At 42.0% G+C, this 26,581-nt stretch overlaps 1 protein-coding gene across 3 annotated transcripts in view; it reads left to right on the forward strand.

Annotated features, from left to right (window-relative positions):
- MGAM (maltase-glucoamylase) overlaps window positions 1-26,581 on the forward strand; it is a 246,667-nt gene that overhangs the window by 39,260 nt on the left and 180,826 nt on the right. For all 3 annotated transcript variants that reach the window (XM_065542689.1, XM_074036172.1, XM_074036173.1), the window contains 24 exons: window positions 468-552; window positions 2,061-2,117; window positions 2,673-2,797; window positions 4,558-4,646; window positions 7,019-7,068; window positions 7,482-7,649; window positions 9,126-9,278; window positions 9,621-9,821; window positions 11,589-11,743; window positions 12,312-12,480; window positions 12,745-12,841; window positions 13,577-13,689; window positions 14,843-14,968; window positions 16,107-16,235; window positions 16,491-16,601; window positions 16,931-16,993; window positions 21,505-21,639; window positions 22,426-22,513; window positions 23,312-23,450; window positions 24,272-24,405; window positions 24,524-24,558; window positions 24,651-24,767; window positions 25,539-25,687; window positions 26,309-26,393. In XM_065542689.1, coding sequence (XP_065398761.1) covers window positions 468-552; window positions 2,061-2,117; window positions 2,673-2,797; window positions 4,558-4,646; window positions 7,019-7,068; window positions 7,482-7,649; window positions 9,126-9,278; window positions 9,621-9,821; window positions 11,589-11,743; window positions 12,312-12,480; window positions 12,745-12,841; window positions 13,577-13,689; window positions 14,843-14,968; window positions 16,107-16,235; window positions 16,491-16,601; window positions 16,931-16,993; window positions 21,505-21,639; window positions 22,426-22,513; window positions 23,312-23,450; window positions 24,272-24,405; window positions 24,524-24,558; window positions 24,651-24,767; window positions 25,539-25,687; window positions 26,309-26,393 — 2,773 coding nt within the window. The remainder of the gene's footprint in view (window positions 1-467; window positions 553-2,060; window positions 2,118-2,672; window positions 2,798-4,557; window positions 4,647-7,018; window positions 7,069-7,481; window positions 7,650-9,125; window positions 9,279-9,620; window positions 9,822-11,588; window positions 11,744-12,311; window positions 12,481-12,744; window positions 12,842-13,576; window positions 13,690-14,842; window positions 14,969-16,106; window positions 16,236-16,490; window positions 16,602-16,930; window positions 16,994-21,504; window positions 21,640-22,425; window positions 22,514-23,311; window positions 23,451-24,271; window positions 24,406-24,523; window positions 24,559-24,650; window positions 24,768-25,538; window positions 25,688-26,308; window positions 26,394-26,581) is intronic.

Below are 26,581 nucleotides of genomic sequence, written 5' to 3' on the forward strand. Positions count from 1 at the left end.
CTATCCTTCCCAGCCTCTGGTAACCATCCTTGTACTCTCTGTATCCATAAATTCTTGGTTTTTAGATCCCACAAATAGGTGAAAACATGTGATGTTTGTCTTTATATGCCTGGCTTATTTCATGTAACATAATGATCTCCAGTTCTATCCATGTTGATGCAGATATCTAGATCTCAACTTACTTTTTTTAAAAAGGAGGGATATGGAAAATAGAATTACAGCCTGAGACCTTCCTAGCATACATACTGGATAGAAACATCTGTTTATCCTGAGGGAAGAATAGGAGACATAAGCTGGGGAAGGGGAATCTGTCCTGGGGTGCAGAGGGGCTTGAGTAGGTGTCAGAATAATTTGGGAGGTTTGCCCGGGCAGGCGGCCTGTATGCTTTCAACAGGTTGTGAGTAGAACTGCGATAAATCTCATTGGCAGTGGCTCAAATCTCAGTGAACTGTCTCTCTGGTCTTCAGGTTCTATGAGGACAACAGCACTTGGGATGTGCACCAACAGTTCTTATGGGGGCCCGGCCTCCTCATCACTCCAGTTCTGGATGAAGTAAGTGTTCCCACAGAGATACACTAGGGATCTCCGCTTCTGTTCCTGCTGCCCTGCAAATTCCTCTCTCCTCCTTATTCCAAACTCATTTCTGACATCTGGGACTGAGTCAGCCTTGAAGAGAGTGTGCTAGATTTTGAGAAGCTAGACATCTGGTAATTACATATTTTTGTTTCTAGAATTTTTTTTCCCCTCGATCAAGTTCCCAACCGGTTTAGAAGCATCTACTGGAAACTCTAGATTTAAAAGTTATGTTAGGTTGTTCTTGCATTGCTATAAAGAAATTCCTGACACTGATTAATTTACAAAGAAAAGAGATTTCATTGTCTCACAGTTCTGAAAGTTTTACAAGAAGCATGATGCTGGTATCTGTGCAGCTTCTAGGGAGGCCTCAGGAAGCTTACAGTCATGGAGGAAGGTGAAGGGGAGCAGGGATGTCACATAGCAAAAGCAGGAACAAGAGAGAGAGTGGGGGGAGTTGCCACGCACTTTTTTTTTTTTTTTTTTTTTTTTTTGAGATGGAGTCTTACTCTGTCGCCCAGGCTGGAATGCAGTGGCACAAGCTCAGCTCACTGCAACCTCCAACTCCCAGGTTCACGTGATTCTCCTGCCTCAGCCTCCCGAGAAGCTGGGATTACAGGCACCTGCCACCATGCTCGGCTAATTTTGTATTTTTGTAGAGATGGGGTTTCATGTTAGCCAGGCTGGTCTCAAACTGCCAACCTCAGATGATACACCTGCCTCGGCCTCCAAAGTGCTGAGATTACAAGCATGAGTCACTGCGCTCAGCTGCCGCACACTTTTAAACAACCAAATCTTATAAGAATTCACTCACTATCGCCAGGACAGAACCAAGGGAATGGTGTAAACCATTCATGAGAAATCAGCCCTCATGATCCGGTCACCTCCCTCCACACTCCACCTCCAACACTGGGGATTACATTTCAGCATGAGATTTGGGCAGAGACAAACATCCAAACTATATCAGGAGTGGTCCTATTTGTTTTTGGATTCTCATAGCAGATCCTGACTTGCTCCATGATGCAGAAACAGGATGGAGCAGTCCCAACACTCACTCTAAAGTCAGGCAGATCGGGATGTGATTGTTGTCTCTACCACTTTGAGCCTGTGTGATCAGGGGTGACAGTTGTACTGGCTTCTCATCTGTAGAGGTGTAATAATAATAATAATAATAATAGTACCTACCATTTGGGAATGTTGGGAAAATTGAATGATATAATCATGTAAAGGTGGAATGTTTATCACCACACATGTTTTATTATTATTATTATTATTATTCCTAATGTGGCTACATTTGAGATTTCTCTCTGGGTTGCCAAGTTACAGTTTCTATTATTTGTATTAGAGGAGAAGCAGAAGAAAGGCATAATAACAGAGGATGGAAAGGGCATTCCTGCCCTCTCTGTGTATGATTAAGAAGTTCCCTAGATAATAAAAAGAAATCCATTTTATTTCCCTCAGGGGATACTATACTGTTTTAATTTCAGGGTGCAGAGAAAGTGATGGCATATGTGCCTGATGCTGTCTGGTATGACTACGAGACTGTGAGTAGCTTTGACTTTTCTTCTACTCCTTAAGACTGTAGCTGCAGCTGCATAGACAAATTACCTTTCCCGAGAGAGAAACATCCATCTACCTGCTGAGGAGTATTTTTGTAGTGTTTTCTGTAATTTCATAGCAGAACCTGGGTAAAGTCAACCTAAATCCCTAACATCAGTCATGATGAAATGTGAAAAAATACCTTCATATACTTTATTCAGCAATAAGATAGAGGCTGACATAGTATCTCATAAATGAATATTGGAGGACCTAATGGACAACGTGAGCTTGGTCAGGAATCGGATTATTTGTTTAGAACTATCAGTTTATATAATATGTATCAAATAGCCTCAGCATGGCATAAATGTTTTCACAAACCCCCAACTGGTGGCAGAACATGTTATTCCTAATTTTTTTCCTTCTGTTGTTTGATTGCCTGGCTAGACTATAATTCAACTAATTGGAAAAGGGAGAGAATTGTGGATCACTTGGCACATAGATAATCAGTGGAGGGCAATATGCTGTCATGCCAATGTGTTTGATTTATCTGCATGCATCAGGGAAACCAAGTGAGATGGAGGAAGCAAAAAGTCGAGATGGAACTTCCTGGAGACAAAATTGGACTTCACCTTCGAGGAGGCTACATCTTTCCCACACAGCAGCCAAATACAACCACTCTGGCCAGGTATAGCATGGCTGGAGTGTCCTTTAAGAATTGATATCCTTCCTGAAACCCTTTGAATTTCTTTTTGAAACTAACAGCCAGGTGGTCAGCCTTTTTTGTTTGGCACACACACACACACACACATACACATACACATATATATATATATATATATATATTTTGCTCCTTAGAAGATTTTGTCTTCCTTAATACTGTTAGCATTTCAATAATAGTTGTATACTCTGTGCTAGAAAATTTTATTATCTAAAATGTTTAGGGGAATCTAAGTCTATTGTTACTTACCTTTGCTGACTTTCTTTCATGTTGACTTATTACCTTGTGTGCTCGGTGATCTTATTTTCTTTAAGCTATCATAATCTTATAAATGTGGGTGTCATTCCTCCAGAGATGATTTGCCTTCTCTTCTGTTTGCAAGCCAAGAATTGCTTCCAACTGGCATTACGTTAGCTTCCTTCAAGATCCCGGCTTCACGTGGGAATCAGAGGTTCACATTCTCTACCTTGGATTGCTAGGCTTAGTAGCCCAATTTTAACCTTGCTATGGGAATTTGCCGCACGGAGATTCTGGGTTTTGCTTACTAAGCACCCTTTTAGTTTTAACTCAGTGTTTTGTTATCCTGTTATTGTTTTGGTCTCTTGGATGCATTTCTTACTTTCTTGCAAATCCAACAATATTTTAACAGGAATATGTGTTGTAATTTATCTAGGATCAGGGAATATTTTACTGGGTAAGTCTCCAGAAGAATATCCAGTCCACCATATTTCTGGAACTGTGGTTCTGGACTCCTAGAATATCTTAACTTTTGTGTTGTGTTCACTGTCCACCTCCATTTTTTAAATGAACGTGCCTAGTTTTTCCAGTAATATTTAAGGTCATTCAGGTCAGGACTTGTGATTTATTAATTTTTGTATCTCATTGACTTCCTAGAAATGACTGCTACTCAATACATGAATATTTAATGAAAGCAGATGATTTTGTTGATAATAAAAACTAACTCTTGTATAGTGAAAGGCTGAACTGTGAAATAATACAATAGAGAATGTGAGTCCAGTGACAGACAGAGAAGAAACAAGAAGAGCAGGAAACTTGGAGGTTGCCTAGAGGAGTGACACAATGAGGAGAGATTCCAAATAAAAATTTCTCTCTCTCCCCCTCTTCCTCTCTGTCTGTCTACTTCACCATGTCTTTGAGTAATGTTTTGTGTTTCTTATTCTAAATTATAAAGTAGATCATTAGAATGATTTGTTTTTCTTTCAAAAGAAACTAATACCTGATAATCAGATAAGTTACTACTAAATAGATGGACCTTATTGTATGTTGTTGATTTCTGGGTATAAATGGTCCTTAGGCAGGTGAAACTGTATCTTCCTCATAGCACTGGACAGTTCTCCTGAGGGCATCATTGCTAAAATGATCTGACTGAACCAGTTATTGCCTAAGATTTCTTTCTCTTCTCATAGTCTGTATTCTAAGTAGTAGTTGCAGAAGCAGCTTTTACTTGAGCTATTGAAGAGCTTCTGGTGCTTAAATTCTTGCCTCCAACATAGATGTTATTGCTAATGTTTGGGGTATTTCTATCTCTTGTGACACTGTTGATATTAAAGATAGGGGAGCCTGTCAATTTTGTGTTTGTGCCTGAAGAAAGGCAGAACCATCTGCTGCTGGTAACTTTTTCAATTTGAAATTTGATGGAAACATTCTCAGCTCAGTTGGCAAAATTCTGACTCCTGTCTTTGTCTCTTGAATCTTGTTCCCCACAGTCGAAAGAACCCTCTTGGTCTTATCATTGCCCTAGATGAGAACAAAGAAGCAAAAGGAGAACTTTTCTGGGATGATGGGGAAACGAAGGGTGAGCGCTGTTACAATCATGTTGCTATTTCCAAACCCGCACCTGTGACTTATGGTCCTTCCCTCCTGCTGGTCATTGAGCTGTGGGAGAAATCTCAGCAGGCACAGCAGCAAGAGTCACTGAAGTATTTTGTTTCTGGTTGCACCATTCAGAGGTAGTGGTAGATGACCTACAAAGGGAAGAAAAATACATTTCTATCTCTGACAATTCTTCTATTGGCCAGTGATATCAATAATAGGCTCTCTTTTGTTTGTTTGTTTGTTTGCAGTGGAGTTTTGCTCTTGTCGCCCAGGCTGGAGTGCAGTGGCACAATTTCGGCTCACTGCAACCTCTGCCTCCCAGGCTTAAGTGATTCTCCTGCCTCAGCCTCCCTCATAACTAGGACTACAGGTGCCTACCACCACACCTGGCTAATTTTTTGTATGTTTAGTAGAGACGAGGTTTCACCGTGTTAGCCAGGATGATCTCAGTCTCCTAAGCTCTTGATCTACCCGGCTCAGGCTCCCAAAGTGCTGGGATTATAGGCGTGAACCACCACGCTTGGCCAATAGGCTCTCTTTTTATTGTCAATGGGTGCTTAGAAGAGATGGTTTCAAGACTGTTCCTGTAATTCAATGTTAATGTCTTCCTCCCAAAATTCTTATGAGCAAATGTTGGCGATATAGAAATCATGCCCCTGCCAGTGAGGCAGTGAGAATATACTGTTCCAGTGTGTACTCACCTAGCCATACCTTTTAGTATTTGTGGGTCCAGTATACTAACAATTCCTGTGCTTCAAGTTTAGGAAACAGATTCCCTTGAGGCATATGCCTTGGAAGCCTTTGGAAGGGAAGCTTTGCAATGTTCCAGTAGGAAAGAGAAGGAAAAATGATGGCTTGACCTTGGAGACTCTTGTCCATCTAATCCAATATGTAGATTTAAATATTTATTTATTTTTTAATTGCAAAATATTTAATTGGCAAATAAAGATGAAATATATCCAAAGTGGACAATGTTAGGATTTAATATATATATAGGCATAGTATAATGGTTACCACAGCTATTTTAAAAAACACATCCATCACCATCCATACTGTAGACTGGATCCCCAGAACCTATTCATCTAATAACTAGAAGTTTGTACTTGACCATCATCTCCCCATTTTCCACACCTGCAGGCTCTAAGAACCACTGTTACATTGTCTGCTTCTAGGAGCTTAACTTTTTTAGATTTCACATGTAAGTGAGACCATGCAGTATTTGACTTTCTGTCTCTGGCTTGTTTCACTTAGTATAATGTCCTCCAGAGTCAACCATGCTGTTGTAAATGGCAGAATTTTCTTCTTTTTATGTCTGAATAATATTCTATTCTATATATGTACCACAATTTCTTTATTCATTCGTCTATTGATGGACATTTAGGTTGTTTTCATATCTTTGCTACTGTGCAATGTAAAATTAAACACTTAAATGTAAGGGCTGAAATTGTGAAGCTCCTAGAAGAAAACAGGAAAAAACTTCCTTGACATTAGTCTTGGCAATGACTTTTTGGATATGATACCAAAATCAAAGGAAAAATAGCAAATAATAGCAAATAATAAACAAGCATGATTACATCAAACAAAAAGGCTTCTGCACAACAAAAGAAACAATCAACACAGTGAAAAGGCAAACTACAGAACGGATAAAAATGTTTGCAAACCATATATCTCAGAAGAGATTAATATAAAAAAATAAGGAACTCAGGCAACTCAGTAGCAAAACATCAAATAACCCAATTAAAAACTGGGTGAAGGACCTGAGCAGATGTTTTTCCAAGGAAGACATACAAGTGGCTAACTGGTGTGTGAAAAGATACTCAACATCACTAAATGACACAGGTATGCAAGTCAGAAATCACAGTGAGATATCACCTCACACCTGTTAGCATGGAAATCATAAAAAAAGTAAGAGATAAGTGCTGGCGAGGGTGTGGAGAAAATGGAATTTTTTAGACTATTGGTGGGAGTGTAAATTGTTACAACTGTTATGGAAAATAGTATGGAGGTTCCTCAAAAAATTAAAAACAGAACTTCCATACAATCTCATGAAATCCCACCTCTGGGTGTATATCCAGAGGACATGAAATCAGTGTCTTTAAGAGAGAGAGTCACTCCCACGTTCATTATGGCATTATGTGCAACAACCAAGATATAGAAACAATCTAATTGTACATTGATGAATGAATGAAGAAAGAAATGCGATACATATATACAATTGAAAATTATTCATCCATAAAGAAAAGGAAAACTGCTATGTGCGACCTCAAGACATAGCTGAAAGGAGTGGCAAGTGAAATCTTTTCTTCTGTGGTGGGAAGGCTAGAATCTGACTTGTCTTTCTCTCACTTTCAGATACTGTGGCCAATAAAGTGTATCTTTTATGTGAGTTTTCTGTCACTCAAGTAAGTAGCATACTTTTATGAATCTTAGGTGTGGGCTTTGGACTGATCATTAGCACATCTGTGCTTGTGTATATTGTATATGCGTGATTGTATTTGTAAATTTATATGCATTATTGGCTATAGGTGAGCACATTTCTATTTATGATTTCATCGAAGTTTTGAAAAAGAGGCATTCATATAGCAAGTAGTATTTTTAAATACAGTTTTTAAATGTCTCTGTGTTTTTATGATTGTTTTAAATTAGAGGATTATCAAAATAATTTTGTGCTTCTTGAGCACACACTAGTAGAGAAAGCAGAGAGGCATCCAGGGCAGTGGGGGGTATCCGGTCTGGAATGGAATATTTGAGAGACTTGAGAATCTGTGTATTACAGGCATACCTTTATGCATAATTGGACTTAATTGTTTTGCAGAACCGCTTGGAGGTGAATATTTCACAATCAACCTACAAGGACCCCAATAATTTAGCATTTAATGAGATTAAAATTCTTGGGACGGAGGAACCTAGCAATGTTACAGTGAAACACAATGGTATCCCAAGTCAGACTTCTCCTACAGTCACTTATGATTCTAACCTGAAGGTAAAAGCCCATTTTGTTGAGATGGTGTATTGAGAATTCTCCATAGTATCATGGTGTTCCTTCTTACCAAGGTTTCATGGGTTCCTGAAGGAACAGAGCAACTTTGAAGCCTGTTTTGGGGAAGTTAGAGGACTGGGGAAATATATGAGGCGGCCAGAGCTAGAATGAGTTGGGTGTTTACCTTCTTATTCTCTTCTCTGCCTCTCAATGTTCTCTCTCTAACTGGTTCCACTTACTTTTCCCAAAAGTCGAATTATAATTATGATGAGACAGAAGAAGAGCAAAGTTAGGAAAGTGGGGAACAGCCTTACATTATTAGCCTGTGAAAATTATATGACTGGAATAGCATAGATAAGTTTCAGTTTTGAAAAATAGGCTAGTTTGCATAGGAAACTTGTGGTCAGATTTTGGAGGGTCTTAGGTACCAACTTGATTTAATTGTCAAAGGGCCTCACATTGATCCTTGAATGAAGGCTGTGCTACTGTGTGTGAGCATTGCTGGGAGTCAGAGTGGGTTTTGGGGACTAGTAGAACAGGGAAGTATAAGATGGTTTAGACTGGGAGGAGACTGGGAGAAGGATGATAATTTTAGAATGTGATTTTATTACTCCAGACAAGTGAGAACTTTAACTTGGGAAGTGCTGTTTAAAGAAGTATCAAAGATAAGAAAAATATATAGAAAAATATTAAATATTAGAACTAATGGTATTAAAGGAAGTTTTCAAAATTGGAGTCTTTGGGCTTAGAGAAATGAAGAGGCTGGGATGTTAGAAATGGAAAGAAATATAAATTTTTTTCAACTTTTCAATTTTGCTGTTGCTACAATTGAAACCCAAATAAATGAAACAGAATACCTGACCTACCCTGATGTGATTATTATGCATTGTATGCCTGAATCAACATATTTCATATAATCCATAAATATGTATACCTACTGTATACCCATTAAAATTAAAAATTAATAAAAGAAATCATTTGTCCAACATTCTACAGAAATGTGGGCATGATGACTAGGTCATATGATTCTTATTGCTGTGATCTTTCTACCACTCCACGCCAATGGGGGATACTGGTTTGGGGACTGGAGAGCAAGGGGATCAGCTCACTTTGGGATGACACCATGTGTCATGCTGAAGAGGAAGTGCAGAAGAGAGCCTTCCTAACAAGACACAGAGGGCTAAGAGGAGTCAGAGCAGAAAAGAATAAGGAGTGATCATGACAGGTTTTATCTGACCGAATTGTTTTCATTATGCTATGGACAACATTCTACTAGAGGGGAGACATTTGCCCTGTTGCTGCTAAGTAGATTCCCCCAGTGTGCAGTTCTCTTCTTATGAGCTCAAGTCATATGTTGGTTGGATGGTTGAAACTCTGGTCTAATTTCTATTTTCTTTTTTCTTGAAAAACAAAAGCCTCAGATCTTGCAAGGCCTATCTCCTAAAGATGAATTTCCTTGTGATTTCTGCATTCCTACAGGTTGCCATTATCACAGATATCAATCTTCTCCTGGGAGAAGCATACACAGTGGAGTGGGATATAAAGATAAGGGATGATGAAAAAATAGACTGTTACCCTGATGAGAATGGGGCTTCTGCAGAAAACTGTGCTGCCCGTGGCTGTATCTGGGAGGTAACCATGCTGCTGGGGTTCATGTACATGAACATCCTCCACACCTAATCTCTAGTTTCTTAAGCATAGCAGTAGTACTTACATAACTACTTAAAATCCATAGAAAGAAAGGACTTCTTAAGGGACATGCTCTGGATATGAAGAGTAGGTGGGGATGTGTGTGAAACTTTTTTAAATGAATATTTTGCTTGGAGACCAGGAATTTAAATTTATGTTATTGTCAAGTGATCAGTGATGGGCTTGTTTTATTGTCGTATGAAATGACTTTATTAACCCTGTTTAGGTTAGAGAACTTTAAGACCACTTGCTGAGCTGATCTATGACTTTACCCTTACTTTTCAGGCATCCAATTCTTCTGGGGTCCCTTTTTGCTATTTTGTCAACGATCTGTACTCTGTCAGTAATGTTCAATATAATTCACATGGGGCCACAGCTGACATCTCCTTAAAGTCTTCCGTGTATGCCAATGCCTTCCCCTCCACACCCGTGAACCCCCTTCGCCTGGATGTCACTTACCATAAGAATGAAATGCTGCAGTTCAAGGTAAACACAGTACATGTATCAGGTGGTGATTAGACCCTTTTCAGTCCATTACCTTTTATTGGTCCGAGTCACAGAACTCTAAAATAAGTTAATCATGCGACAATAGACTAGATCATTATCCAGAGAGCAGTGAGAAATCATTGAGGGAGCAATGAGACCTGCCCTGATTTTCATTTGGAGAAGATTACTGTGGCTGCTCTTAGGAAAATGGTTGGGAGAGCAAGAGTGTATGCAGACAGACAAGTCAGGAGGCTACTAGTTAGGCAGGTCAGTTGAGGGATTAGGTTTGGACAAGACACTGGAATGCAGGTGGAGAAGAGTGGATCTGTCTGAGGTTGAGAAAGTTGGGTTATAGGATGTGGTGGTTGATTGCAAGCAAGTGACAATGGAGAGGGAAAATCAAGAATGATGACCGTGTTGGTATCTTACCTCTTAATATGGATGGTGCTGACATTAACTGGAATAGGAATACTGAAAAGGTTTGTGCTTGATCAATGTCAGATGATATATTCATTTTGGGATACTGAATTTGAGATTTCTGTATATAGCCATCAGTATGCAGTAATTTCATTCCTTTCCAAGATTTAATTACATCTAAGGACTAGGAATGGGCCAGCTGTTATGTCTATTTCTCTATTAAACTAAGCTTCTCAAGGACAGGAATGTGCCCTTTCTTCTTTGTGCTTCTGAAATCGAATACAGAGCCTGGCAGATAGTTAGCGGTGTGATGTTATTGACACAGTAAGTGAAAGTGATCAAGACATTGTTGCATTGCCTGAAAGATTCTTTACAATCTGTCATCAACCTGAATTCTGAGTTCTTGTACATCCTCTAATGCAGGGAAGATGCTCTTGTATGTCTGTATCCTCATCATAGCACTAGCATGTTGTAGGCACCTAGTGGGTTTTAAATGAATGAACTTCCTTGGAGTTCTAGCCTTAACGATTGCCTACTTTACCTCTTGAACACAGAGTAGCTGTTTCCAAAATATTTGCCTGTTTCCTGCCCACATTTCTCTGTGGTTGTTATTCTTCACCAGTATGACTTGATCTCCTTTCTTTTTTTGGTTAATGACTACCAAGCTTTTAAGACTCATCCTGTATTTCTCCCATGACACCATCTCAGTCTCCCAGAAACAATGTTAGGCATTTCCTTCCCTAGAATCTCACAGCACTTCTACATAGCTCTCCCTTAGCACACATCACCCAGGTGTTGTGAGCTGCTCTATTTTACTTCTCATCTGCTTGTGAATTTTGTAAAACCGTAGCACTTCCTTATTCAGCTCACATCCCTACTGTCTTGTGCAGTGTCAGGCAGTGATGTAGTAGGTACTCATGAGTCGGTTTAGATACCACCTTCAGCAAGGACGTTCTGATTATTTTAATCAAATAGATTTCATTTTGGGGAGACAGGTTTTTTTTTTCAATTCAGAAAAATTTTCAGGTATTTTTATATACTCATATACCCCAGAAAATAACCAGCAACATATTCATAAATGCCACACTGATTCGAGAATAATTTTCCATGTTAGCACCAATGTCCCATAGAGTATATTAATGTAATAAAGGCCTTAATAAGGAGAAATGACAGAAAAATGTTTAATCTGACATTGTTACTTGATATATTAATTAAATCTCAGATATCATAAACTTAAAGAAGACAGAAAGATAGCATCTGAACTTTTTGTCCAAAAATAAAAAAGGTTCTGCTAAGGGTATAGGTTTCAAGAATACTATTCTTGCCTAAAATTGATTTCCTCTGGCCTAGATTTATGATCCCAACAACAATCGGTATGAAGTTCCAGTTCCTCTGAACGTACCCACGGTGCCATCCAGCACCCCTGAGGGTCAACTCTATGATATCCTTATTAAGAAGAATCCGTTTGGGATTGAAATTCGCCGCAAGAGTACAGGCACTATAATGTGAGTGGTTTCTAGTGTGACTCAGAGTTGATGTCTACCTGTGCCTTCTCAAGATCCTGTGCTGCCAGGTCCATCGTCCTTGAATGTATCCTGGTTCCAAACATCACATTGTCCAAATAATTACTGAGGCAGTTGAGTGTGCCTGAGGATTCATCCAACAAATGTTTATGGGGTGCCTTGTCTAGAGGAGGTGCTGCTCCTTATAGACAGCTGAGAGTTCTCTTCTCATGACAACCAATAATAAGTAAACATCACTTTGAGTGCTATGTAGAAAATGCGCTGAGGGGTGCAAGGGTGGAAGGTGGTGCTGGTGAGGAGTGCTTGGCTTTTTATTGTGGAGGACCACTGAAAGGAGGCAGTGACAGTGGGAAACAGATGAATGAAGAAAAACTCCTGGGCTTTTAGTGAGGATTTCTATGATATTCTAATCAACCTGAGTATCTGTTTTGTTTTGGAGATGAACATGTTCTGGATAAAAATCACGCATTTGTTGTCCTTGAAAAGTCAGCTGCTGGAAGCAGAGAGAAAAGCCCATTTTCTGTTTTAAATCTGCCTTTTTGTGTTTCAGTTGGGACTCTCAGCTCCTTGGTTTCACCTTCAATGACATGTTTATCCGCATCTCCACCCGCCTTCCCTCCAAGTACCTCTATGGCTTTGGGGAAACTGAGCACACATCCTATAGGAGAGACTTGGAGTGGCACACTTGGGGGATGTTCTCCCGAGACCAGCCCCCAGGGGTAAGGACAGAGCATTTGGGATCTGTGTCTCTGCTTCTCTCCACCCACACTACTCAGGCTTCGGGCTTCATCTCCCCAAACTCCACTTGGTCCTCTCATTCTGGTTTTAGACGAGTGGGCCAATTCTCAGGCTCCTTTGTTTCATGTGTTTAATGGATTTCATGGAGAAAACTAGACCTATCTCAGCAAGCACATGTTCCTTGAGTTTTTTCCTCAGGCATAATGTCTTTTAAACTCCTACTGCTTCTCCCCATGACTCTCCAGTACATGAAGAATTCCTATGGTGTCCACCCCTACTACATGGGGCTGGAGGAGGATGGCAGTGCCCACGGAGTGTTCCTGCTGAACAGCAATGCCATGGGTAAGGCCGTCCAGCGCCTCCCTTATTTTGGGGGGCTACCAATCATGCTTGAGTCAGTTTAGAATGTGTTTAGCCTAACTCTTCCTTGAAGTCAAAATTTTCATTTTACGGGCATTGGTGTTTATTTTTTCTTTGTGTTTAGCCTTTCTGTTTATTTCAGTATAGGATCATGTGATAAGAGGATTTAACCCAATTCTTATTTTGGTAAAAATCACATAAGAAAGGATAGTAACACCACGTGGGTCCCAAATATCCTGGAGGCCAGCTCATGGGAGCCAGTTATATAATTTGAATTAGGGTAAAACTGTGGGTCAGAGAAGTTAATCTGGGTATATGAGGGTTTATGGTACATTGAAAAATTACCTACCAGGTACTGTATTTGCTATCTGGGTAACAGAATTCCTTCCCCAAACCTCAGCATCATGCAATATTCCCATGTAACAAATGTGAACGTGTATCTCTTTATCCAAAATAAAAGTTGAAATGTAAAAAATAAATTCTATAAGAGAAGAGTGACAAAATATAGTAAAGTACCCCAAAGAGAATCAAACCCAGGAATAGGACCTGTAGACTTCCACTGATCTTCTTCAGTTCTGTGTGAGTGTGATAGAAAAATGCCTGTTCTTACCACTCTATGATAGGGAGGGTGCAGGAAGATGGAGAATGTGTGGATTTCAGGGGTGATTCGTGATGTGGAAAGTTTCCATCTGGCTTGGCATTTTTCTTCCTTTTCAGACGTGACGTTCCAGCCCCTGCCTGCCTTGACATACCGTACCACAGGGGGAGTTCTGGACTTTTATGTGTTCTTGGGGCCAACTCCAGAGCTTGTCACCCAGCAGTACACGGAGGTAGGAAGAAATCCAGCTGTTTATCAAGCACTTATACAGTACATTCTGGATGCCAGAGCCCACATCCATTAGTATAACTCTCAGATGATAACTGGAAATATTGGTCTTTCTTGGAGAGAGATTATAGAATAAGAAAAAATAAACACATTCTGATTATCATTAAATGTATAGCCTCTGTAAGCATTGCAGAAGAGCAGAAGTTATAGTGGTACTAGTGGTGGTGATGGTAGTGATAGTGTGGTGGTGGTGGTGATGGTGGCGGTAGGGGCTGATGGTGGGGATAGTGATGTGGGAATGGTGATAATGATGGTGGTAGTAGTGGTAGTGATGGTGATGGTGATGATAGTGGTGGTAGTGGTGGTGATGGGTGTATTGGTGATAATGATGGTGGTGATAGTGACAAGGGTGGGGGTGAGGAGAGTGTTTGTGGTAGGGATGGTGATGATGGTGGTGGTTATGGTTGTGGTGGTGACAGTGGGGTGGTGTGAGGAGTGTGATGTTGGTGATAGTGGTTGTGATGATAGTGGTGATGTTGGGGATGGTGGTGGGGGTGGTAGTAGGTTGGTCGTGATGGTAGTGAAGGGTATTGATAATGGTAATGATAGTGGTGGGGGCACAATCATGCTACTGGTGGTGATGGTGAAAATAGTGATGATGTTGGCGGTGATGATGGTGATGGTGACCACGACCATGGTGGTTGTGGCAGCAACAACAGACGCTTGTATACTACCAAGTGCACATCACTGATTTATCACTTGCTGCATGTTAGAGCACTTCACCCATATTAACTCATTCATGCCTCACAGGAATGCTGTGAAGCAGATGCTATTATTATCCTTTATTTACAGAGGAAGAAACTGAAGCACTAAGAGTTTATTTAATTTTTGCCTTAGGTCACACAGCTGGAAAGACTGGAGCCTCTATGCTAAGCCAGGCATTTGTCTCTGATTCTGGGCTTCTTAATGAGTTACCTACAGTGTCTCTAGGAACAGAGTAACATCAGATTTTCCATAATGTTTAGGAAGGAGCTTAAGTCTAGCAGAAAGCTTTCAGTTGTCTAGATTGGGCATCGAAAAATATTCTTATTACTTGATGTAAAACTTTAATCTGGTGTCTCTTTTCTGAGGACTAATATTTTCTGTCTATTTTCTAGTTGATTGGCCGGCCTGTGATGGTACCTTACTGGTCTTTGGGTTTCCAGCTGTGTCGCTATGGATACCAGAACGACTCTGAGATCGCCAGCTTGTATGATGAGATGGTGGCCGCCCAGATCCCTTATGTACGTTCTCAGTCATGGCTCTGGAGTTTCATAAGTAGCCCAGGTGCCTCTGTGTCGGGGTTCATTTGTCTAATGTTTGTGGGATTCTATAGAGATAAAAGCTTATTTTTCAGACAATATCACAGTTAGCCTCACCCCAGCACAGTAATACAGATAAGGGTGCTTGTTTCCATCCTCTAGAGGTGGTAGCTCAAGACTCACTGTGATTTCCCAGAGAGGGGGATAGGCTGGCTCCAGGGCTCTTTCTGATATCTCATGCTTTCTTCCGTTTCTTTCACATGATTTCAAAACATTTGTCAAAACGTCCTTGGTTCCATAAGAATAAATGATATCCCACAGTTCTTTTACTTAATTCTTGAAAAGACTAACCACAAATTGATCAGACAATTGTATATGTGAATACAATCTCAGTTCCTGCATCAGCTCTGAGCTAATAACTGATGGATTACACAGATCCTGGGATGAGTTTGCAGGGGACATACATATGGAAATAAACCTTATCCTTCCGGAGAGGACAGGAGCGGACCCAGTCATCAGACAATGATCCCATGAACCATCCCACATTTAATTTTATCCCACTTTTCCATTGTTTACAATTGTTCCATTAGTGGAACATAGTGTTTCCATTAGTGGATAGTGAAATGCAATATGACAGTCTCAGGAAGAATGTTGTGTATGATTACCCTCAAGATTCAGGATTCCAAAGCAACTATACATCTTTACTTTGTTTTGTAGTAGATTTGCCACTAGCCCTGGATAATTAACAGTATTTTTCCTCAACGTGAACCACTGATACCAGGGGCAGCCTCTTGGGGAAGGTCATCACAATCACACCTGATATGGTCAATTTACAAAGCACTTTCCAAACAGTGTTTTTTCTTATCCTCAGAATAGCCATGCTAGAGACACATTTTCATCCTATCTTATGCTGACTTCGATTTTTTTCTATCTTATCACTGAACATTTACAAAATTAAGTGAATTTCCCAGCACCTGTACCTAACAAATGGCAGAGCTGGGATTTGAAAGCATCAACGAGAAGCTGTCTGGAATTCCACCATGTATAGTGGAGGGTTGTTCTCCTGTAAAGGTTGAGCGTGTACAGCAGCAGCCACTCAGCTCCCCGTGTCCTCCCGCAGGACGTGCAGTACTCAGACATCGACTACATGGAGCGGCAGCTGGACTTCACCCTCAGCCCCAAGTTTGCTGGGTTTCCAGCTCTGATCAACCGCATGAAGGCTGATGGGATGCGGGTCATCCTCATTCTGGTTAGTCCTGATGTGAATGTGTGCTGTCTGTTTGGGAGCAGGTATGGGCTTTGGTGGAGAAAGAGTTATACTTTATTTCCATGTTGAAAGTAGATAAATTGAAGTGCAGTAAGAATTCTGTATTTCCCAGGACTCACAGATGGTCTACAGTTCAGGTAGAAGCCAGCGAGTTCACCCTGGAGGAGTTCTCCTTTATTCTGTTTCACCTCATTCTCTGGCTTTGGTTTTCCCAACGGACTTATGCTTTGATTTCAGGATCCAGCTATTTCTGGCAATGAGACACAGCCCTATCCTGCCTTCACTCGGGGCTTGGAGGATGACGTCTTCATCAAATACCCAAATGATGGAGACATTGTCTGGGGAAAGGTATAATCCTAAGGGATGATCCACTAGTCCCTAGCCTGCGGGTGGGTCACGGTTAGTGGGTCACACGCCTGTGTATGTTATTTTTGGCATTTTCTATTTGGGCTCTGACGTCAGACACCCTCCTTTTCTCAAACAATATTTGTTGATACAATTAATGACTTTTAAAGTAATGTAACATGTTATGGAATTCACTTTTCTTTTATGTCAATCCTACATGATAGTCAAAGTATCATTGCTCCTAGGACATGGTTTATACAACAATTTCTTCAGAAATCCTATGTAAGGGAAACTGTCTCGTGCATCGCTACTGAACGTGTTTCTCTCCATAGGTCTGGCCCGATTTTCCTGGTGTTGTTGTGAATGACTCTCTAGACTGGGACAGTCAAGTGGAGGTAAAAGGGTCTTTGTAAATTTGGGTGGAGTCAGGGTTTCTAGGCAGGGGCAGCCATTCCTGGGATTCTGGACATGCCTGTACCGTGGACATGGGCTTGACAAGGGAGAAACCCTTAGGGCGTGTGTCTTGGATGTCACTCTGTGTGCCCATTACCTTATATGGAGTAATACTTTACTGCCCACTGGGATGTAGATATGTATTATTATCCTTGGGATTCAAGACCGGAGAGCTTAAATTATTTTTCCCCAGTTTTAGTTGACAGAGTGGTGATTTCAATTCCAAGGCTGTCAGATTACGAAGGCCCAGGAAATTTCCACTGGGCGATACCTCCTAGAAATGCTATCTTTTTCCTGAACTGGCATACCATCTGTTGTTGCCATGGTTTTCCCTTTCTAACAGTCTTCAACCCTTGAAGACTGACTAGGTCTTTTTCTTTGTATATTTTTCTTTTTTTTTCCCCATGAACAGGTTTCTCCATCTTCACACTTATAAGTCCTCCTCTGAGCCCAATTCTTCCTTGGATTTCTCAACTTTGCTTTTACCTCTCAGTTTCCAGCCTTATTGTAAAACCTGCTCACTCCTGGGGTCGGTTTGTTGCTTGTAATGGATCCAGGTAGCCCATGCTTCTGGACCTGAATTTTTTTCCAGATTCACTAAGTATTTCTTGCTTGAATGAATACATGGCTCCTTACAGGTCTAGGAAGCCTACAGCCCCATCCTCTGGCCAAGATGTGTGTCTCCTGAACTGAGGCAGCCTGTGAGCTTTACTATCAATTTTTGTGACAGTACCCACAGGCAGGATTGTCAGGGTGGGGCCGAGGACTTCCTGGAGAGCAAGTACCTTGCCCTACCTCTTGAGCTGTTCTTCAATAATGGTTATTCTTTCTGGGCAGGAATTGTAGCAGGGCATGTGTAGCCTGTGTGACCCCCACAGGAGATCTGAGGAGACAAGGAAAAGGCCTCTTTTCTAGCACATCTGCCAGGAATTAAAGGGACAAAGGAACTGTTCTGTGCAGTCAGCAATGTGGTATATGTTGTAGAGTCTAGATACTCTCTCAGGATCAAGTGTTAATCAGAGAAATATCCATATTGTGGAAACAAATCTCAACAGCTGTAAATTCAGTTAGCAGCCACTCAGAAGCCCAGGGGCAAAGACCTCTTTTTGGGGTTCTTTCTACATAATGAAAGATTGTAGCCCACGGAGAGAGGTGCAGGAGAAACAGTCATCACCAGGAATGTGACTGGCAAGAGTTAGGCCAAAAATTCATGCCTTATCCAGATAAGCTGGTTTTGAGGGCAAGTGGTGAGTCCTAGAGGGAAAGACATATATTAGATAGAACCCCAAAATCTGGAGCCTGAGGCTGGGACCTCGGACAGCTCCAACAGGGTAGTGAGAGCAGAAGGTACTGCAAGCCTGTGATGCCTACTTCTCTGTTGTCAGTCTCTGACTTCCTGGATCCCAGAGCCAGTTGGCAGCAGTTGTTCTTTTCAATTTAAAATGAGACACATTTGGGACCAGGTTGCTTGGGTATAGGACTCCATGTCTTTATTTTCTGTTGGTAAATTGAGTAAAACAATGCAAACAAAACAGAAGCTGGGGCAGGTTTTGAAGATTGACAAGAATGAGTCAGACTCAGTTCAAGGCTGTTTTCCTTTTATTTAGTATTGAACAAGTATCTATGTCTATCTATCTATCTATCTATCTCTCTAACTTCTATCTCTATCTATCATCTCTATGTATATGTGTGTATATGTATATTTACGTATCTATTATCTATCTGTTTATCTAACATCTTTCTGCATATGACTCTATCATCTGTCTTTCTAGTCTATTATCTATCTGCCCATCTTTCTATATTTACCTATCTATCCATACACCCACTCTATCTAATCTATCTATATATCAATCAATCTATCCATCCACCCACTGTAATCTATTTATCTATCATCTATCTCTATCTATCTATACCTCCATTCTATTTACCTATTTATCTAACTGCCTATATCTATCTATCTTTCTATCTATCTATCTAACATCTTTTTGTATCCCTCTCTATTTTCTGTCTATCCATCTATCATCTATCTCTATCAATTTATCCCCTCACCCTATCCATCTGTCTATCCACTGTATCGTCTGTCTGTCTGTCTATCTATCTATCTATCTATCTATCTATCTATCTATCTATCTATCTATCTATCTATCGTATCTATCCATTTACCTACTATATCCACTCTATATCTGTCTATCTATCTATCATCTATCAGATAAGTATTCAAAGGAGAAGACGTAGCTTCCTGTCCTCTTGTCATTCTCACAGTGAATAACTTGAAGCTTAGGGGTCCAAGCAGCCCACATGGACACAGGAACCTGCCCAGCCAGAGGAGTTCTGGATCATTGGCTTCCTGACTTTTATCACAGTTCAGCAGCCAGTAGGGGTAACACTGCCACCTTGAGGCCATTTGGAAATCTGAGGGCAGTGTTGGTTATCACAGAGATACCAGGTGGCATTTAATGGGCAGTAGGCAGGGATGCCGATAGCTCTGATTGCAGGGAATTCTCCACAAAAAATCGTATGCCTCAAATTCCAGTTGGGTTTCTGATAAGAAACACTCATTAGGGGATTCACATAATCTTTTACGTAGCTCATAAGAGATTATTGGTAGATAGAATAATTGTAACTGTTAGGTTGGTGCACAGGTAATATTTGCCATTACTTTGAATTCCAAAACCACAATTACCTTTGCATCAATCTAGTATTTATATTATTAATAGTGAGACCCGCTTGACGAGGCTGGTGAGGGTGAAGCCACTGATGTTCAGGCCTGGCTTCGCTGAGCATAAAACAGCCAAGAAGCCTATGAAAAGCAGATTTCTGAGTCCAAAGCTCCAGTGATTTAATTCAATAAGTCTGTGATGGGATGTGTGAATTGCGATTTGTAGCATGTGATGTTCTACAAAAAGACTGCTAGGTGATCCTGAGGCCCAGTGTGTGGGTGGGTACATCACTGTTTGAAGACTGGAGAAAGTGAAGGCAGAAGCCACAAGGCAAGACTGGAATATGGGCAGGCAAAGGCAGCACCTTGGAGAACGGCAGAACATTTTTATGAAGTTGGTAGGCGTCGTCCGAGCAGTACTTAGGGAAGTTCCTACGTCATGGCTGGCCAGTTTCCCCACGTGTACCCAGTATGGGATGCAATTCTGACTGAGATGTGGCTGATACTACTCTCTTTATTGTAATTCTCCATCCCCCACCCATCCCATTGTTTCTAACCCTGCCTGATCTGGAGCTCTCTGTTTCTGGTGAAAGGTTCTCTTTGTCGGGTTTCCTGGTTTCTACCTCCATTTCCTCACAAAAGGCATCCTTGGCAAGCCCACTTCTCTCAAGATTCTGTGTGATGTGAGCCGCTGTCTTCTCACGTCCTTGACGGCCAGACCCATGCAGGCTGATCTGTTTCTGTTTTCTTGTGTTCCTTCTTTTGCCCTTTATCTAGACATCTGGGTTCCTACCTGCCTTTTATCTGTGGTGTATAAGAACTGGAGCTCCCCTAGACCAAGTCCTCTTTCTGTTGCCTCCCCCACCCTCCTCACAAGCATTCTTTAGCTCTTTAACTCTTACAGTGGTGTGATTAGCATAGAGGAGGCTATTTACTGAGACATACAAAGGACCATAATATTCCATAACAAACAACATGAGTATATTAAAATGTGTGGATATTTATTTGCTGCTTCTAAGTGGTGTGATCCCACTAGTAAACACTGAGTATTTTATGCCAGGTTCTTAGCTGAACATTGTGGGCAATATAAATATCACTCAGAAGAATATAAAACAAACTTCCTACTCTCAAAAATCTACAATGTAGTTAAAAACTTGTATCTTGAATCTGTCTTTCAGATAAGTGAAGACACTGCTTTTATTATTTGAGGGAAGAGGAAAATAAGGGGAAGTCGATGCATTCTCTTTAAGTCCTCTCAATTTATGCTCCAACAGCTGTAGTTGTCCTGTGATTCTGAAATTGTAGAAAACACTGAGGTGTACTGGTCTAATATCCTGAAATGTCATCTTATTCCTTCCTCCCTTCTCTCAGTGGGAATGATATAGGAGGGACTCCTTGGGTGTTTCTTCCTAACCTATTACCATGCATCTCATGTCTGCAGTCTCTCCCTGGTTTTGTCTTTGAGGAGTGCTTAGGAAATGGCAGGACTGATGTTGAGGGTTGGGCATTGAATGCATGAGGTCACTAGTTCAGGTCATTGATTGTCGTCCACCATGTGTATATGAAGAGAACAGTTTTTGGATGTTTTCCAAATGCTGGGAAGGTGTGCAAATTGCACTAATTTCTCTTCTCATTCTACATTTCTCTAATTAGTTAATAACATTATTTAGGCCCTGTTCAGGCCGTCTGTCACTGTGCAGCTCAAGTATCTGTGTGAGTTGCATTCTCAGTAAGTGCCTGTTTGCTGTCTTATATATTTGTGTGGGACACATAAATTATATTTATATTTTACAGCTATATCGAGCTTACGTGGCCTTCCCAGACTTTTTCCGTAATTCAACTGCCAAGTGGTGGAAGAGGGAAATAGAAGAACTGTACAACAATCCACAGAATCCAGAGAGGAGCTTGAAGTTTGATGGCCTGTGGATTGTAAGTGTGTGTGTGTGTGTGTGTGTGTGTGTACCTGTGGCACTTGTCTATCTTTGTGTGCCTGAGTATATGGACCACTGACCTTCAGTCAAGAGGATAGTCATTGTCCATGGAAGCCTGTTGACATATCAGACACTTCCTCCACTCAGGAGGGGAACAGCCCTGATAGACCTTGTACTGGACCTTATGCTCCTACTGTGAAACCTGTCAGGCCGGACCAGGTGTGGTGGCTCACGCCTGTAATTCCAGTCCTTTGGGAGGCTGAGGTGGGCAGATCACCTGAGGTTGGGAGTTTGAGACCAGCCTGACCAACATGGAGAAACCCTGTCTCTACTAAAAATACAAAATTAGTTAGGTGTGGTGGGGCATGCCTATAATCCCAGCTACTTGGGAGGCTGAGGCAGGAGAATTGCTTGAACGTAGGAGGCAGAGGTTGTGGTGAGTCAAGATCGTACACGTGCACTCAAGCCTGGGAAACAAGTGAAACGCCGTCTCAAAAAATGGAAAAAAAAAAATTCCTAGGAAGCAATTTACTAGGAATTTCTTGGAAATTTGCTTCACAGCCACCTGGGAAGAGATTTATTTCTTGAAACCTCTAGCCAGTCATTCTGTAGGAGTGAATTAATCTTTCCAGCCAGTTCTCACCAGGATTTGATGAAGTTCCCAGGGCTGGCATCTACAGGGATTACTGGATGTTGAACAATTTATTCACTGCTTCCTTGGCTCAGGATTGGCTGGACATAATTATCTTAAAAAGTGATGTATGTTTGTGTTTGGCATTTCTAGGATATGAATGAACCATCAAGCTTCGTGAATGGGGCAGTTTCTCCAGGCTGCAGGGACGCCTCTCTGAACCGCCCTCCCTACATGCCATGTAAGAATCTTTGGCCTCCTTGACTGGCAGAGCTAGGACTGGAAGGATGGCCACTGGAGGAGCCCAGAGGCCAGGGGTGTGCCTGCACAGCTCAGGGCACATCCTCATGGCTGCTGTGGTTTACTGGGGACCAGAGACAAAAGCTCTTCACATGCTTTACCCAGCCAGCCACGTGCAAGTGACTAGACTCATTGAATAAATTTCTTGAAATTTGTCCAGAAAGCACTTAGCAGTGCTCAGGCCACAAAGGGTTCTCACAGCTAGGTTTCTTAGTTTTTCGGCTTGTGTGAATTCCATCACAGGAATTTGTGTCATCAATGGGTAGAAATTACTGGCTTCCCCTTGTCATGGAGCGGGTGGACTTTGGAGTTATACTTGGGTTCATATTTGGCTCCAGAAATTGTTCTCTCTAGGAGTTGTGTGACTTTTCACAGATTATGCAATATTTCCAAATCTTGGTTTCCTAAACTGTGAAAGACAGATAATGATGTCTTCTTCATAGAATTATGGGCATAATTGGTAAGTCAAAAGCCTAAATCAGTGCCTGTCATGTAGTATTCGACAGCTGTATGTTCTTCCTCACACCTCTGCTTTCTTCAGTGAACTTGATGTTGGAAACACTGCAGGTGCCATAGCAGCTCAGAGCTGGGGGCTCTGTGCTCATGTCTCTGGGAAGATGGAGAGTGACACAGGCAGGGCTCAAGTTAGTCTTAAGATCCAGTGTCCACTCCCTTGAGGAGAGGTCAGGGATAAACAGAATCAGGGCTGGATTTCACCTCACCAGTTCTTCCTCCTCAGATTTGGAGTCCAGGGACAGGGGTCTAAGCAGCAAGACCCTGTGCATGGAGAGTCAGCAGATCCTCCCAGACGGCTCCCCGGTGCAGCACTACAACGTGCACAACCTGTACGGGTGGTCCCAGACCAGACCCACATACGAGTGAGTCTCTGCCTTCTCCAGCTGTCACAACCCGGAGGGATTGCCAGGGACTGACGTAGCCACCCTAGTTTTCCTTTCATTCCGCATTCTAAGGGTAAAGAAGATTCTCATGACAACCGTGTAATGATTCTTACTAAACAAATGCTCATTGATGTGGAGCCAGGCCCTCTGATGAAAAGGAGGACAGATTTAAATAAGACATGGTCCCACCAGTGAAAAACTTAATGATCCTGGTGTTAAAGACACACATGGAGACACCATAATGGTCACACAGGGCAGCCTGCGGTACAGTAGCTTTAGTTACAGGAGTTGAACGGAACACAGAGGACTGGTCCTCTCTCCCCTTTATTTCAACAGTAAATAATATTTTGTATTTTGAGATTTTGTTTTGTTTTGGTTTTTGGCCATTCTTGGGGGAGGGTAACTGATATTCTACCGAATTAGCACAGTCCCGCTTTGCAAGCTCAATGAATGATATGAATTCTTCTAAGGGCAATCTTATAATCTTCACTGTGTTCTTCCTCAAATATAGAAAACTACGTATTGAGGAAACCAATAGCAAGATTTAGTAATTCCTTACTATTTTTGGCCACTCCAGTGAGTTTGCTACAGTGAAGTTCTTTGTAAAGCACTGTGAGAACACGTGACTCATTATCTCCATCATCTGGGATCAGTGGGGCCCCCATTACAGCTCAGATTCCCATGTTCCCTCCAATCACGCAGCAAACATTAACTAGGCTCCAGGGCTCTAGGAGCAGAAGCTCTCTGGCCTTTGCTCCCTGGCCGTGCCCTCAGTTCACCTTCTGTTGCCCTCCAACCAGAGCCATGCAGGAGGTGACGGGACAGCGAGGGGTCGTCATCACCCGCTCCACATTTCCCTCTTCTGGCTGCTGGGCAGGACATTGGCTGGGAGACAACACGGCCGCGTGGGATCAGCTGAAGAAATCTATCATTGGTGCGTGGCTCCTTCCCAGGGCCTGTGCCGGTAGGGCAGGGAGTTGGGATCCTTGGGGAAGAAGTGAGAAGGCAGGTGGTGAGAGCCTGGTGTGACACTGCTGTGCTTCTCATTGCAGGCATGATGGAGTTCAGCCTCTTCGGCATATCCTATGTGAGTGTCCTTGGGATCCTCCTAAGCACCAAGAAGGTGGGGACATCTTTCAGAAATCATCAGCCGGCTTGTTTTGTTTCCTCTTGTTTCAGACAGGAGCAGATATCTGTGGGTTCTTTCAAGATGCTGAATATGAGATGTGTGTTCGCTGGATGCAGCTGGGGGCCTTTTACCCCTTCTCAAGAAACCACAACACCATTGGGACCAGGGTAGGACCGTGGCTTCTGCCTCCCGTGTTCTGTGTCACTAGAAATACAATCTCCATTTCCGAGCTAAAATTAATGCAGTCTGTATTTCCTGGGATATCTTTTTAAAAGGTTATTTATGTATGTATGTATGTATTTATTTATTTATTTATTTATTTATGTATTTATTTATTTTCTGAGACAGGGACTTACTCTGTTGTCCAGGCTGGATCGTGCTGTGTCCCAATCATGGCTGACTGCAGCCTCGACCTCTGGTTCTAAAGCGATTGTCCCACCTCAGCCATCTGAGTAGCTGGGACTACAGGCACATACCAACGTGCCCACCTAATTTTTGCATTTTTTGTAGAGGTGGGATCTTGCCATATTTCCCAGGCTGGCCTCGAACTCCCGGGCTGAAGTGATCCACTCGACTCAGCCTCCGAAAGCGCTGGGATTGCAAGCATGAGCCACTGCACCGTTACAAATTGTTAAGCCCTGGTGTCTCAATGAACCATATCCCTCAGTGTTCTTTAGATTATTATTTTTTTCCTGTATTTTAGGCAGAATTGTACCAAATGTACCAAAAAGGATGTCTTACAGTGAAATTTCATCAGCTGTCCTAGGAGAGCTTCAATGACTCTTTTCAGTCTATTAAGAGTATTCTCTGGGCCTCATGTATAGTTTTCTTTTGTTTAGCTGTGAGTGATCTTCAGTTGGAATATGCTTTCAGTGACCTTCTTAAATCCCCTAGAAATTCTAGAGCGAGCTCCCAACACTGTTCTCTTTCTTCTTTAGAGACAAGACCCTGTGTCCTGGGATACTGCTTTTGTGAACATTTCCAGAAATGTCCTGCAGACCAGATACACCCTGTTGCCATATCTGTATACCTTGATATATCAGGCCCACACGGAGGGCGTCACGGTTGTGCGGCCTCTGCTTCATGAGTGAGTGTCCAGCAGGGATCCTGATGATTAATGTATGACTTATTGCATTCTATGTGGTGGCAGTTGCTATATACAATTCTTGCAAATTGAAGACATGATTGCCTTTGACGTGAGCTCTTCAGGCGCAGACCATACTTTATTACTCTCTTTAGCACAGTGTTGTACGTACCATAGGTCATGAGAAAAGGCTTTTTATTGAATGAACAAAACTGAAGTGATGCCATACAGCATAGAATAGTTTCATTCCCATTTGACTGTGCAAAGACCTATCTATGTTTTGTAGCAGTTTGGTTATATGGACCCAGGTCACAAAAGAAGAATTTCAGCCAGAGATTTGAGGGAGGAGCATCATCCTTACATTTAAAATGTGCCATGGTTAAGAAATGAGGTAATAGTTTACAGGAGAGAACACATCTACATCCCAGCATTTCTGAAGTTTGAGGCACATCCCGTGGGGAGAGCAGAGACTGGTGCTCCTGATGAAGCTAGGCCTAGGGAAAAAGCAAGGAAGGCTCAGGGGCAGCTGGATTTCCGACTTGGATCTGAACTTGAGGAGCTTCTTCCGAGTCTCGGGCTGGGGCTCTGTTGGGCTCTGTTGGGCACCTTCATTTCCCTTTCCAGGTTTGTGTCAGACCAGGTGACGTGGGACATAGACAGTCAGTTCCTGCTGGGCCCAGCCTTCCTGGTCAGCCCCATCCTGGAGCGCGTGAGTATGGAGGCCTCTGATGGGGGGAGGATCCCAGCTGTGAGGCTTGGGGAAAAGGACGAGGAGAGAGGCCTGAGCTGGTGGGGGTCATAAGACATGGTTTCTTATTCTCCCTGTGTCTATTCCTCTCCTTCTGAGCTGAAGTCCGTCACTTAGGTGTTGTGGGCCTCAGCTCCTTCATCTTAAAA

Source organism: Macaca fascicularis, chromosome 3 (assembly GCF_037993035.2).
Source record: "Macaca fascicularis isolate 582-1 chromosome 3, T2T-MFA8v1.1".
Classification (NCBI taxonomy): Eukaryota; Metazoa; Chordata; class Mammalia; order Primates; family Cercopithecidae; genus Macaca; species Macaca fascicularis.